Source organism: Coccinella septempunctata, chromosome 2 (assembly GCF_907165205.1).
Source record: "Coccinella septempunctata chromosome 2, icCocSept1.1, whole genome shotgun sequence".
NCBI classification, from domain to species: domain Eukaryota; kingdom Metazoa; phylum Arthropoda; class Insecta; order Coleoptera; family Coccinellidae; genus Coccinella; species Coccinella septempunctata.
Window position 1 is genome coordinate 48,728,917 of NC_058190.1, and position 15,207 is coordinate 48,744,123.

The 15,207-nt window shown below is 36.8% G+C and overlaps 2 protein-coding genes across 2 annotated transcripts in view; both read left to right on the forward strand.

The window, feature by feature from the left end:
- The window catches only part of LOC123307989 (zwei Ig domain protein zig-8-like), a 270,218-nt gene that overhangs the window by 218,457 nt on the left and 36,554 nt on the right, over positions 1-15,207 (forward strand). The gene's annotated exons all lie outside the window — the stretch shown is intronic.
- Positions 2,310-4,056, forward strand: LOC123307988. Its single transcript, XM_044890503.1, has one exon. The coding sequence runs from the start codon at positions 2,398-2,400 to the stop codon at positions 3,829-3,831; it is 1,434 nt and encodes a 477-aa protein (XP_044746438.1). The 5' UTR covers positions 2,310-2,397; the 3' UTR covers positions 3,832-4,056.

Genomic DNA, 15,207 nt, shown 5'->3' on the forward strand with positions numbered 1-15,207 from the left:
CTATAAAATGATACATTCGGGCATTTGTTGTGCGGAACCCCGTAATGCGAAATCCGGTCCATGTGAAAGACCGGAGAGAGCTCTGGATGCTCGGTCGACCCGGAACCCTAGCAGTTTTTACGAGCTGCCAGCCTGTCCGTCGTATCTGGCACTAAAACCGGCAATAAAGGTGCCCCGTTATTTAGTTTTTTATACTTTAGGCGACCGCCCTTTATGCATAACCCCTAAATTTGGACTAATTCGATCGGGAAGGGCGCTACGGGTTTCCCCCGGAGGATTCGAGATATCACAACAACCCCTATTGAGCTGGTGATACTTCAGGAGTGTTTCCTAATTATCACACAAAAGTACCGCCATAATAGTTGGGGAACCAAAGAGGAGTGAGGGGAGTTAAGTACCTATCCTACTTAAAATTAGACCTGTCTATAGGGGGAATTGTCTAGGACAGCCTGTCAGAATGGTGAGAAAAAAACGATCATTGTACAGGGTGCTCGTCAAAAGTTGAAACCATAGAAATATTGAGAAAAAAGATTTTTGACCATTTTCTATCATTTATATTGATACAATCCATATGATGTTATATATTTTTGAAATCAGAAAAAATTAAGCTTTCAAAAAATTGCACAAAAAATTAATGTTCCCATTTAAAAAAACATAACTTTGGGTAATAGCTTCGTAATTAAAAATCCTGCTAAAAAGGCGAGCACGCCACTGGATTCTACGTAAAAAAGTGCCTGTATAATGTTTCAATTTCAGAGCTCTATCGTCAGTATTAGCGGAGATATAAATTTATTTCGATATCGCCATTTTTCCAATTTTTGCTTATAACTCGAAAACAAAAGAAATTTGCCAAAAATCACTACTACTATTGTAAGTTTCTCAGAAAAAGAGAACGAGAATGGGGTATCAGATTTTGTCTATCTCCTCTGGTTTAAAAGCTGCAGTGCTAAAACATCGAAATTTGCCCACCCTGTACATAAGGGGAGTCCGGGAGACTTTCTTAGGTAGGAGACTTGAACCACCTCAAATATTTCAATTCAAATTTCGGGCTACCGGTATCGTAAATAGCTTGCGACATACTCGTAATAAGGCACAGCTAGTGGCTGCTCCATTTTGGCCGCCATCATAACAGTTCGGGAGTGAGAGTGTTGTTAGGAATTAGGAAATTGAATAATTTTTGTTTGTTATACTGTCTGAAAAGTTTAATAGGTGCGTGGTGTTTTTTAGTTTTATTGCTTTCATTGATTAATATTGTTTTACAAACGCCTTTTTAATAATATTCTTAAAAGTTTCAAGAAAATATCTGTTGAATAGACTAAAAGGGAGTGCGGGAAACGACCCATGCTATGGTCGGGAGAAATGATCAGTGGTCCAAGTTTTCCGCACTGAGCTTAGATAATAGTTTGCTTCAAAAAAGGAAAAATGATTAAATAAAAATAAATATAAAAAATATACAAAGGTACAAAGTAAAAAACATCTGCGAAAAAAGGGAGAGCGACTCTGAAATAGAAAATATGTATTTCATACGCTGATACATCTGATGACGAAAACCTTGACATAGAATATCGTTGATCATTGAAAATTGTTTTATTTCAATGTTTTTCCTGATAAACAAACTTATGATCAAGTCTTTCTCGCCCCCTGTTCAACTCTGCTATGGGTTAGAGAGACATCAGCCAATTTTCGGTTCCTAAAAAAAGAATTGCTGTACTCAAAATGTTCATCTCACCATCACTCTACTCTTATCTATCGTTACCTATTTGGCATGATATCTTCACGCAAAAAATGGGTTGCTACCATTTACAGATACAGAGTGGAAAGGGCTACAACTTTCCCGGACTCCCCATATATAGAGGAATGATCTAGGACAGCCTGTCCTTAGAGTCCTGTAGAGCATAACATTTTCTGCGCATTTCGTCCGAAGCAATTTTTTCGGTATGGCAGAAGAAAAATTCCATAGAATACTTTACGACAAATTATTGTGAAAGAATGTTGATTTTAAAAGCTGGCAATTCAGAAAAAGTTTCGAAAATTATGAAGGCCTCATTGATGCATGGTTGAGGGTTGGCCTTAGATGAATTCTGCGAAATCCAAAGCAGTGATAGACTTGGCCATTAATTAACACCAAAGGAAATTAGACTGTGATTGGACAGAATAACGCCACATGTATGTAACATCGCAAATAACAATTTCACTGAAAATATACGGACTTGAAATATTGTTGTGAATATGAAAATAATTATTTTTGTGGAGTACACTGACCAAATATTCTTTGTGTCGTGAGTCCACGCGATATTCTTCGAACACACAGATAAATTTTGACGCAACATCCACAGATTTTGACATTCCACCGAAATTCCAATCACAAATTGACAAAATGTCCTAATCACTCGAAATATGTCCAAAAATGTGGAGAGCAGAACAGCATCTCAAACATTTTCGAAGAATGTTGAAAGTATATCAGAATCCTCCGAGGGGGATGAGAAAACTAAGAGTAATTCCGCGCAGTCTTTGAGGTTAACATACGCGCCACACTCACAAAGTAGCCTCAAACTGAAAGATGAATCGGGCAGTACCACTTCAACATCCTCTGGCAAATCCAGGGATAAACACTACATCACCAAGGTTCAACCCAAATCCGCCTCGTGTTCATTCACACCTATAGAGTCCGACGAAAGAGTGCTACCCGAGGAAGATGAAGAATATTCGTCGAAACTGAAGAAGGAAATGAATGTCCAGATGGTTCTCAGTGAATCCCACGAAGAGAGTTCGAGTAAAAACGGATCTGTCGAAGAAAATAGTACGTTCGAAGACATCCCCTTGACTGATGTTGATGAAAGTTCGCGAGTAAAATCCGATGAATCCTCTAAAGATGCTAGTATGGATTCTATACCCAAAGACATAAACAGATCGTCTAATAGGATTCTGTCAGGGCCCAGGATGACCACATCTGATTCCTTCATATCAATCAACAGGAAATATTTCCCGGATAACGGTCGAAAGTGCATCCCGCCTACGGAAATAGATGTGAGAGCTTGGGAAAACCCAGGCTCTTCGGAAAAACCGCCAGCGGTCATAGTTCAAAACAAATCCGACGCCGACTCTGAACGGACCTCCAGTTTAACACCGGTCAGTCTGTTCGAAAACGAAAAATACAAAACGTTCACTGACTCAAACTCTCACGACGACGACATTATCGAGTCCATCAAGCCCCCGAACGGCCGGAAGAAGTCGACGGCTGGGAAAGTGGAGTTCAAAAAGGGGATAGAATTGAAGAACAGCTCCCTGTTATCCATCCCTTCGACCGTATGTAGAATTTGCCACACTAATACGGTGAATGAGAGGCTTTTGTCTCCCTGTTATTGCAAGGGAAGTCTTGCCTACGTTCATTTATCTTGTCTGGAGAGATGGCTGAACCAGTCTAGCCGGAGTTACTGCGAGCTCTGTCTGTACCAATATAACGCCGTCGAGACCCTCAGATACGGCTTCTTCGAGGGTATCAGACTGTGGGTTCGTCATCCCCGAAACAGGAATCACGTCAAGTCGGACTGTCTTATTGCTTTTCTCCTCACTCTGGTCACTTTGGGCTTGTTGGTGATATGTTTCATCGGGATGGATTACTTCATGATTGAAGGCATCAAGTTGGGCTTGTCGAAGATGTGGACTAAGAGTTTTATTGTGTCGTTTCTGGGGGTCATCATGATGGGGTACGTGGTCACTATGTATCTGATTGTCAAAGACCAGTTCGTGCCTTGGTACACATGGTGGAAGAACACTCTTAACATAAGGCTACTCCTAAGTCCAACAGTTATGCAAACACAGAGGATATAGTGGTGGAGATTCGAGAGAAATTTTCTTGTTTCCGATATAAATAGAGGCATTATATCTAAGGGGCTGTGTGATACATACAGTGATCAATCTATGTGTATAAACGAACACTTTTAATGTGAATGTAGTATGTTCGCTGTCGAAATCCGGTGTGATATTTTTGAATTGATTTTATCCATCAATTGACGTGTTGAATTTTTTATAGTAAATGAGAAAACAAATATGAAACGACTAGATTTTACTCTAAACAATTCAAGGTATCGACTCTCGTCATCAGTCCATAAATGTTTATATGCTCTTATATTCAGTCATCTAATATTTATCTACAATGAATCAGTATACATTTCAAATTTCTTTCGATAAAATTTCAATTCAATATAAAATTTAAGAAAAGTGGATCCTTAAGAACGTGCAATATTTGGGTAAATATTACCTTACTGGGAGAAAAATGAAACTATTGTTCACTGAGTACTGAATAAGTCAGGTAAGACCAGTAAAAACTATCAGAAAATATTTGAAGCCTACATGATTATTGATTGGTGCAAAATGGCGAATGCGTTGAAACCCCTGACAATCCAAACTTTTATGAAATTGAGAGTAAATCTACTCTAGTAGATCTAGTTGTGGTAGAAAGTGCTAAATTCTCTCATTTACAGTAAATTGAATATCATCAGAGAAGAATTTCAGCATCATCTTAGGTTAAGGAATATGTGACTTTCGTCACTTATCTAGAATAGTTATTTAAAAGTTATTTCACATCACATGAACTTCTTTTCTATAAAGCCAAAATCAGACTGATATCGGGTTTCACGAAACTTTGATTGCCCTATCAGCCATCAAGGATTTGACAGTCACTCGATTTCCAAAACGAAAACACTAAAACCTTTTCATTTCTGAATATATTGAAGGAGTGGCAATTGAGAATCAATGATTAGATGTATAGAGAACATAATTTGATGCCAGAATGATATTCTGAATGCTCATAACGGAAATATCGGTTGAAAACAAATTGAAGCTCATCTATTAACAGATGAAGCTTTGTGAAAGCCGGGTTGAATCCAAAGAAATCTCTGCAGTTTCTAGACTCAAATCTTAGCAGAGCAATAAGATCTATTGTTACTCCAGCTTCCGTCTGTTGCCTAGCAACCTTGGGTTTCTACTTATGCAAACAAATTTTCGTTCTTGAAATAAAATAAGCATTTACATTATCTAAGAGATTATACTAAGGAAATTCATTCGGGAGAGAAAATTCGTATTGGAATTCACCCAGAAATAACAGGAGCTCAAGAAAAGTGGCGTTGCGTTATCTATATACAATTTCTTGCATTTCAGAGCATCCTTCAGTTAAAACTGTTGAGTTTCCATTATAACTACGCTAATAACAAGTTTGACTGTGAAGAAAATGCATCCGGTTTTTCCATTCCCTAACTATTATCGCAATCTTCAAAGCGGCAATTCGCGGAGAGAAACGCTCTCTGTATAACTCACGAAAGATAATTCCAAGAATATGAACGACGACGGCTACCAGTAATAAACTCCAATTATCATCGAATTCCAGAATTTAAATTCAACTTCTCTCCACATAAATCATTCAAATTTGCACCAGGGGATTATAAAGTTATTCGCGTTTCGACCAACGAGGCGAAGGCATTAACATATTCTTCGAGACCATCTTCTCGAGCAAATTCGAATCGGGGAAACTATTCGGGCTTTCGCTTTTCAGCACTTTGAAGTTTAATTAACAGCGACCAATCATTCACTGCTACCTCGAAGCATTCTTCGACCGATCCCCAATGCATACTCGATATTTTTTTAAAAGTTTCTACAACTGAAACTTGAAGAATCGATATTCTTCGTCATTCCTTCATCATGTAGGAACGAATTCCACACGAAAACCTCTTCTTATAAAATATCTACACTATAGCGAAATCCTCATCAAAATCTATACTCCATTCACTTTCATTTTAGCACTCGGTAGGCCATGGAAATTTGACACATTTCACTCTGTATAGTACGAAAATGTGGGGTTATGATGCTTGTCGAAACAATTTTGGGTTTTAAATCAACGCTCTGTTGCCCGTTCTACGTAAAAGTTTCTGTTATTACGTATTTTATCGCAATGTCGAATCTCTTCGGAAAATATGTGACTAACATAATTGATGGTTATACAAACTAATTGAAGGCATACCATATCCAGTTATTTGCATGGAAAATACAACAGATCAGTATAATATCATAATATGCACTAGCTTGAAGAGAGCATATGTTTATTTTCTTCTTTGGCTGAAGTTTGAATACGTTACATCAGTTGTGGATTCCAAAAATATTAACCCGAAGATGAAATGCATATAACGCAGTGGTTGGGAATGGGTATCTTCCGAAGGAATTAACAGATAATTACAAGAATGTTAAATTCTTCAACAAAAATCATCTTGCATCAATATAAGTGAAAGAAATTAAAGGAAGTTTCAAGTCAAGATGAACTTCACCTTTGAACAGAAATTTCACATGAATAAACAATTAACAGTACAACTGGCGCGTATTTGTGGCTGTTCATCTTAATACATTGATATAATAATAATTAGGTATTTATTGGTACCTTAAGACATTTATAATGTTAAGGACAAGTCAAATGAAAAATAGAAAAATTAATTTTCGGGAACTACGACGACATTCATCGAAAATCCTGTAGTAAACTTTTCGCATTTATTCACTCAAACATAAAATTCTCAAATGCCACCACTTTTTTGGGTCTCCCAATAGAAGGAAATTCTTTGTCATCCTCTTCATTCAAAATCTTTCTGATTGTGGAAATATTTAGCTGAAATATAAGTCGTTTAGATTCAGATGAAACATTATATAAATTCTCTTACATTGAATATGTTCGCTACCATCTGACGTATGGTGGATTTTAGAATATCAAGGTATAACTATTTGAATGAGCGGACCTGAATTCTAAATAGCACTTCCTGAAACCCTGTCTCTTTTTTCAATCACTTTCGGCGTTTTCGTAATAAAAATTGATATTAGTTGTGGCAACGGCGTTATGACATTAACGCCATTTCATGAGTGCCAACCTCATTCCGTTTTAGTTACAAAAACTTATTATTTCATGGCCAACCGATTGCTAAAATAAATGTGAATGCAGTATACATAAGTACTTTAATTTTTTTCATCACAAGTTGAACCCCTTTTCACTCTGAAGCTACTTAAGTTGTATCTGTAAATGGTAGCAACTCATTTTTTGCGTGAAGATATCATGCTCAAATAGGTAACAATAGAATAGTAGAGTGATGGTGAGATGAACATTTTGAGAACAGCAATTCTTTATTCAGGAACCGAATAAAACTTTGTGCATCAGGAAAACCATCAAAAGAAAACCATTTCCAATGACCAACGATTGTCCATGTCAAGGAGACAATCAGATGTATCAGCGTATGAAATACAAATTTTCTATTTCAGAGTCACTCTCCCTTATTTCCGTGATATATTCACTTTTTTGAACCTGTGTATATTTTTTTTATTTATTTCTATTTTTCAATTTTCTTTATTAAAGCAACCTATTATCTTAGCTCAGTGCGGGAAACTTGGACCACTGATCATGTCTCCTGATCATAGCAAGTCTCCCGCACTCCCTTTTATAGTCTATTCAACAGATGTTTTCTAAAAACTTTTACAACTATTATCAAAAAGGTTCATCGTTTGTAAAACAATATAAATCATTGAAAGCAATTAAACTGAATAAAACCACGCAACTATTAAACTTTTCAGACAGTGTAACAAACAAAAATTATCCAATTTCTTACGTCCTATCAACAAAATCACGTACAACCCTCTCACTCCAAAACTGTATGTCCCAAGCTATTGAAGATATCAGTAGCCCGAAATTTGAATTGAAATATTTGGGGTGGTTCAAGTCTCCTACCTGAGCAAGTCTCCCGGACTCCCCCTATGTCTTCTCAGTATTCAAATGGCAAAAAATCTGGAACCCCCACTAATTTCGCAAATTACCTTTCGATTAAGCTCAGTTCACTCGAATAAATCAAGATCGCGCTGCTGTCGCCTCCATTCAAACTTGGTCAATATGAGAAAAGTTGGGGTGTTTTATTGTGAGAGGGAAGGAAAATTAGATATTACCGTTGCATTGTAGCCGAACGCTAGTCGGAAGTGCTTGGCGCCAAAAAGTTCTGCTCTAGATTAGAATCGGAAAAGTTGACTGTCAAATAGTTGTTTGATGGCTTCCTTTGAAAATCATTTATTAGAATCCGGTCTGCACTACATAGTTCCAATACTCGGAGTTTCTCAATATTCACCCGGAGATTTTGAGTGGTAGTTCGACTGTCGCTCGAATTCTATTGACTGCGTCGGAGGAAATGGCCTAAGTTGGGTGACGATGTCATAAACATGAGAAGAATGATCTCGGATACGTCTTTTTTCACTTGGAATGACAGAAAATATTATTGGATACGGAGATCTATATTGGAACTTGAATGGAATTAAGGAGATACTCTCATTTCATTTCCTTTAGAGTGAGTGCTGTTTTGGATGTGATTGATTGCTGTATGAATTCGTAAAGTGATTCAGTGTTCAGTCAGTGTTACCTTCACTCCCACCTGATTTTTTTTAACACTACACATGCTTCTTCAGGAGAATTGAGGTAATTACACAGCTGAAAATTTTTACGACTGCACGTGATTTCCCAAGATGGTGAAGGTAATAGTGTTCAGAATTACTTTTACCCACTCGAATAAGCACGTATAATAGTGGGAAACTTCAGTGGGGTGAAACTAATACTGCATATATCGACTGAAATTTATTCTGGGAGGATTCTATATTTCCTGAAACTTTGTAGGGTTTTCACTCCCAATCTCTGAAACAAAATCAATTAAAAAATGAAATTTGAATGAATGAATTTTTTCTAGTTGATTTGGTCCGGACAAATTAGTGCAAGAATTTACGCAGGAGCAAATCGTTTATTTCATTTTTTACTTGATTTTGTTTCAGAGATTGGGAGTGAAAACCCTAAAAAGTTTCTGGAAATAATACTGCATAGTGTTACCTTTATCCAACTAAGGAAGCACCTATAGTGGTGCAGGTGTTACTTACTTCAACAAGTTTTTACCACTACACGTGCTACTTACTACTTCAGTGGTGAAGGTAATACCATGAAGTATTACTTTCACATAAAGTGTTCTACCAATAGACGTACATCTTCGAGTGAGCGAAAGTGTTGTATTACTTTCACCGCCTTTTTAAGGTGAATACATTATTTTTATATGCACTTACCTGAAGCTTCAAGTGTTTCTTCGAGGTGGTGAAGGTAATACTGTACATATTGCCAATATTTCTGAGCACATTACACAATATTTTATCAGGACCCAATTTTGAAATCTACGAAGTGCAAAACGTTTTTAAATGGGGAGATAACTATACTTCATTCAACTTTCAACTTTATTTTAGCAGTCGGTTGGCCATGGAAATTTGACACATTTCACTCTGTATAGTACGAAAATGTGGGGTTATGAAGCTTGTCAAAACATTTTTGGGTTTTAAATCAACGCTATGTTGCCCGTTCTACGTAAAAGTTTCTGTTATTACGTATTTTATCACAATGTCGAATCTCTTCGGAAAATATGTGACGAATATAATTGAAGTTTATACAAACTGATTGAAGGCATACCATATCCAGTTATTTACTTGCATGGAAAATACAAGAGATCAGTATAACATCATAATATACACTAGCTTGAGGAGAGTTAATGTTCGTTATCCTCTTTGGCTTACATCATTTGTAGATTTCAAAAATATTTACCCGAAGATGAAATGCATATGATGCAGTGGTTGGCAATGGGTATCTCCCGAAGGAATTAACAGATAATTACAAGAATGTTAAATTTTTCAATAAAAATCATCTTGCATCAATATAAGTAAAAGGAGTTAAAGGAAGTTTCAAGTTAAGATGCAACTTCACCGTTGAACAAAAATTTCACATGAATAAACAGTAACAGGGAAACTTGCGCGTATTTGTGGCTATTCATCTCAATACATTGATGTAATTATAATAATTAGGTATTTATTAGCACCTTAAGACATTTACATTGCATAGGACAAGTCAAATGAAAAACAGAAATATCCATTTTAGGGAACTCATTCTCCGATGACATTTATCGAAAATCCTGTAGTTAACTTTTCGCATTAATTCACTCAAACATAAAATTCCCAAATGCCACCACTTTTTTGGGTCTCCCAATAGAAGGAAATTCTTTGTCATACTCTTCATTCACAATCTTTCTGATTGTGGAAATATTCAGCTGAAATATAAGTCGTTTAGATTCAGATGAAACATTATATAAATTCTCTTACCTTGAATATGTTCGCTACCGTCTGACGTATTGTGGATTTTAGAATATCAGGGTATAACTATTTGAATGAGCGGACCTGAATTCTAAATAGCACTTCCTGAAACCCTGTCTCTTTTTTCAATCACTTTCGGCATTTTCGTAATAAAAATTGATATTAGTTGTGGCAACGGCGTTATGACATTAACGATATTTCATGAGTGCCAACCTAACTTCGTTCTAGTTACAAAAACTTGAGAAAATTATTTCATGGCCAACCGACTGCTAAAATAAATTTGAATGAAGTATATGGTGAGATTCGCAAAGGTCAAAGATCCACCTTGTATACATGGATTAAACGATGCGTGGGCAACAAAATCATCCATATTCATATAAACTCCCCTCTGGTCCCAGAGTAGTTTCCCGACCAGAGAGATACGATCGAAAGAGCGGCGCTACCAACGTAATCCAGAATGCAATTAAAAATCCTACCCGATATTTTTGACTCAGATTACCTAGAGTTGGATTATCGGAGCAGCACCGCTAACTGGAGAACAGCCTTTTTCCAAATGAACTTTATAATTACGAAGCAGCATCCGGGGGCATGGTGAACAACAATTTTCCGCGGACATTTATTAATTTCCTAATCCAGTGGTTTGAATTTATTACGCCGGTCGTCCGTACGTGAAAAAGGGGTTAAGTTGAGCATACCCCCTCGTTTAAATTATCGGGAGATGGTTAATAAGCGTGTACCAGCTCATGAATGCAGCCATGTAGGTTGTTCTGCTTCATTATTGGGGTGAATTGATGGCTCCTTATCCGTTAATGGAGATCTTATCTGTTTCTATGTTGGATCACGATGAACAAGCCCTATTTCTTCTGATCTACAAGGTACGGGTGTGGGGTGCTTACAAAACCCTGCATATTCCTCAGAGGTTCTTCAGTCGAGATATGTGGGCCAAAAATGTTACAAAAAGTTCATGTTACAGATGCGGCAAATATGCAGGTGGTGATCATTTGCTACCCTACATGAGTCAAATGACGGCCTTCTGTCCTTTGTTTCTCAGCCAATTCATGGCTAACCTGTATCAATTTTTTATGTGATGCTGCAGTGGACAAATTTGAATGTGGAATGAGAAGCCTGGTTTCAACTTCCTTGTCATGTCAACTTTCGAAATATTAGGAGCAGCCAAAAACCAGACAATTTCTCGATGAGATACCATTTCATTATCGAAAAATTGGAGTTGGATGAACTATTTTCTTTGATGAAACGTTAACAGCAGAAGGTTTCCTAAAAAGAAGAAATTCATCATGCGTTTTATAGCTGAATTGAATTATGATGAATTGTCTAAAAGTTATTCTCAAGAAGATGGAACCAAAGCACACACAGCTGCAGAAAACTTTCTTTCGCAACTAACTAGTTGCGCTAAAGAATTATTTCCAGGATCTTGTTACCCCATGTGATTTTTCAACATATGGTCTCATTTGAATAATTCTATTCGTCAAATACCTATTTAGAGCAACTGGAGACTAGAATCATTGAAAAATTACCACGATCCTCTCAATTTGAATCACAAAAATATGATAACGAAGTCAGCATGTATGAGAGACAGGCGCATACGCCATTTTGCAACTGACATTTCAATATTTGTCGAGTAACGCTTTGTTTTGACTGCAAACCACAGAAGAATCCAATCCAAGCATTCAAAGACAGCTTCCACATAATATTCTATGATGATTTGGCCATCATAAATGTTGTATTTAAGCAATATTCTTGGTTTTTTTTTCCTCCTTGTACCTCCTTGTACCATCGTAGTATAAATTCCAGCTCTTCAAAGAAATCTAGAAACTCAAATGGTCAGTATAAGTTACTGAGAACTAGTGAGATAGTAAGAATCTTGCAAAATCAGCTAACCGAAACGTTTCGCAAATATATTTTTGCTTCTTCATTAGCTGAAATTTTATGATTCTTACCACGTTTTTAGTTCCCATTAACCTATACTGCGGAATTGAAAATTTACAAATTACAAACCCCCTGAAGAGGCAAGTGAGTAATATAGAGCTATTCTTTGACTAGGTGTCCCCACTAAAATATGTTGAAATTATTCTTTCCCCGGCAGTCCTGCCACAACCAGGGAATATTTAGTACTTCGAAATCAAACGAAAGATGAAAAAATTAGGTTAGAATAGTATGAAAAGTGAAAACAGTTTTCATTTTAAATTTTGAAATTCAAAGTGAATAGAAAAGTGCAAGGCAAGATCACGATATATACATAGATACAGCACTTAATATTAATATACTGGTCACTAAGACTCAAGATAATCAACTAATTGATAACCAAAATGCTGAGGTTGGAGAACTTTAAATCAATGTTGAGATCGTGTTATTTATTAAGTTCATTTGTGTTTGCAAGGGTCAATAACTTGTCCGGGGAGGGTAGACTTCCCAAAATACACATGCGCACCAAATTCAAATTTCGTTTAGTTTTCTTGTTTTTTTCAATTTCTCAGGCAACTTTTACTATTTTTTCTTTTTTTGGAACCTTCTACATAGCATGAGGAAGGTTTCAAAGGAAAAATAGGTTAAATCGGTTCATCCGTTTTTACGTCAAGCCATGACAACTAAAACAGTACTCCATTTTGATTTTTTAAGGTTTTCATCGAACTTGGATGTTATAATAGTAGGAGTAGAAGACAGATTGATGTTCTCTTTTGCTGCTGACAACATGAGGCTGCTCCATTGGACGAAATTCTGAACGCTAGGTCAGGAGCCGAGTGAAAAACCCAATTTTTCAAGCGCATCAAAAGCCTCAGCATCGATACAGAGACAATCGCATTTATTTTCAGAACCGACGTTGCCTGCCGTTGATTTCGAACGTTTTGCCGGCACAAACAAGCGTTCTTTATCAAACTATCATTTCTATGGTACGTGACCGAAATGGCGGATCGGCAACGGCACTGTGACAAACATTAATAATTCCCGTCCGGATGAAAAACAAGACCAGGACCAGAAGGACGAGGCCTGCGATCTGACTCGGGAAATGTATACATAATTTCGACCTGGTAACAATATAAAATAATTCAGTTAGTTATTGGTGTGTAGCGAGCACAACCCCAATTAGCAGGTTTCGGTTTGCGTTTCGCAAGCGGGATGAAGTTGGACTCGCTCGGACACGGCATTGATAACCCGTTTTGGGGATGACCCCGAGAACTGCGGACATGCGATCCGACGAAATTATCCCTGTATTGTTCGCGGTAAGTATCGGCTGCTTCGGATCCCCGCAGGCTCACTTGAAATAATTCGATACCATGCAGATGAAACCTGTAAATACACTGCTAGAAATTCGAGAGAAAACTCGCCTATTGCACTTCAATCAAATTTCCACTATTGCTGTAGGTACAGAGTGGGCAAAATTCGAGGGGATTGAATGGCAGCCCTGTAATCGTATGAGCTAGGGAAAATTAATAGGTCCTTTCGTTTGAATAAAAAGTGTAGCACTTTTCTACACTCGATTTGATTCACACCAGTGTAGAGGAAGTGTAGTTTATCTACACATAGTCAAAAGGAGATGTTGATAAACTACACCTCCTGCACACTGGTGTAAATTCATTCAGCAAACGAATACTAAAATCGAGTGTAAAAAAGTGCTACACGTTTTATGCAAACGAAAGGACCTAATAGCACCAGAGACTCTGATAGCACGTTTTGGGCCTCGATGTTCAAAACATCCGCATTTCTTTTTGTTTTCAAGTTATACCTAAGTGAAACTCATTTCGTGGAGTATCACTCATATCGAACAACAAATATCTTACATTTTGCAGTATTTTTTTATGTAGAAATCAGAAACGTAGTCCAAGATTTTTTTCAGTTTGCCACCTTTAGTAAATAAATAGTGTCTTTTATTGTTTCAACATAAACCCTATGTTTTTCTATAAATTGCAGTCACATAATCTTTTCTGATTCAGAATACAGGGTGAGTTTTTGAGTCACTTTTTTCCCATACCATCTTTTTTTCTCGGCCCTGATAAAGAAATATAGCCATTTTAAGTTTTCATAATGAGCTATGCCACCCCTGGAAATACAAAATTCCTTTCAGAATGAATAGCAGAATCTGTGACACTACACATCTGTGGATCTTTTTAAAAGAGTTGCATTCAGTCAAAGCACCCAATTTTTCGAATTTCACAGATATTTCTTATTTTTAAACATCAAATTACTCAAAAACTGCACATCATACGAGAAAATATGAAAAATACTTTTATTTTTCAAAACGTTCAAATAGCGTCCAACTTAATTACAAGAGTTGGGTTCTTTGAATGTTTGGTATTTTTATGGTACGTAATGGTCAAAATGAGAAACTTGGAAGACGTGGGTGATATTTTGTGTTCGAAAAAGATTCATCGAATAAATGAAAACATATATTCCGAAATTCGTTCCATTCGATGAAACCTTTTGTGAGATATAACTGGAAATAACATTTTTTATGGTTTTTCAACAGCCTGTATCTTTTAAACCGAGTCGTTTTGGAAAAAACGTTAAGGAAAAAAGTGTTTCTTTTGACCCCAAGAATCTACTGTTTTTGTACGAGTCAAAAACCCACCCTGTATACAACATAAGTTCAAAAACAAGTTCGGTAAAGTTGATTTTCATTGTAATATGATGCGTATGCATATGCTATGTGTCAAGTTATGAGAGACACTTTCTTCTGGATTTTTCAAGAGATGCTCGGAAAACGAGGGAATAAGGACTATAACGAGAATTTCAATATAACTACTTCATATTTAGCTACACTACTACTAGCACAGCCGTCTTTCAATTCTTGTACATATGTGGGCTGTGATCTGTACACAATCGACTTTGTCCCCAGAGGAAAGAATCTAAAGGTGTCGAGTCTGGGTAGCGTGGTGTCCATTCTTCTAGTGAAAGCATATTGGCATCCTCATTAAGTTGATTCTCCAAAACTTTTTTCAACGGATCTACTATTTCTTCGAGCAGATTCAAGTAAATATTAGTAGTAGGGTGTTCCTCAATGAATAGATA

Bases quoted from the DNA above. Each gene is read 5' to 3' on its own strand.
- LOC123307988 (XM_044890503.1), top strand. From the start codon at position 2,398: ATGTCCAAAAATGTGGAGAGCAGAACAGCATCTCAAACATTTTCGAAG.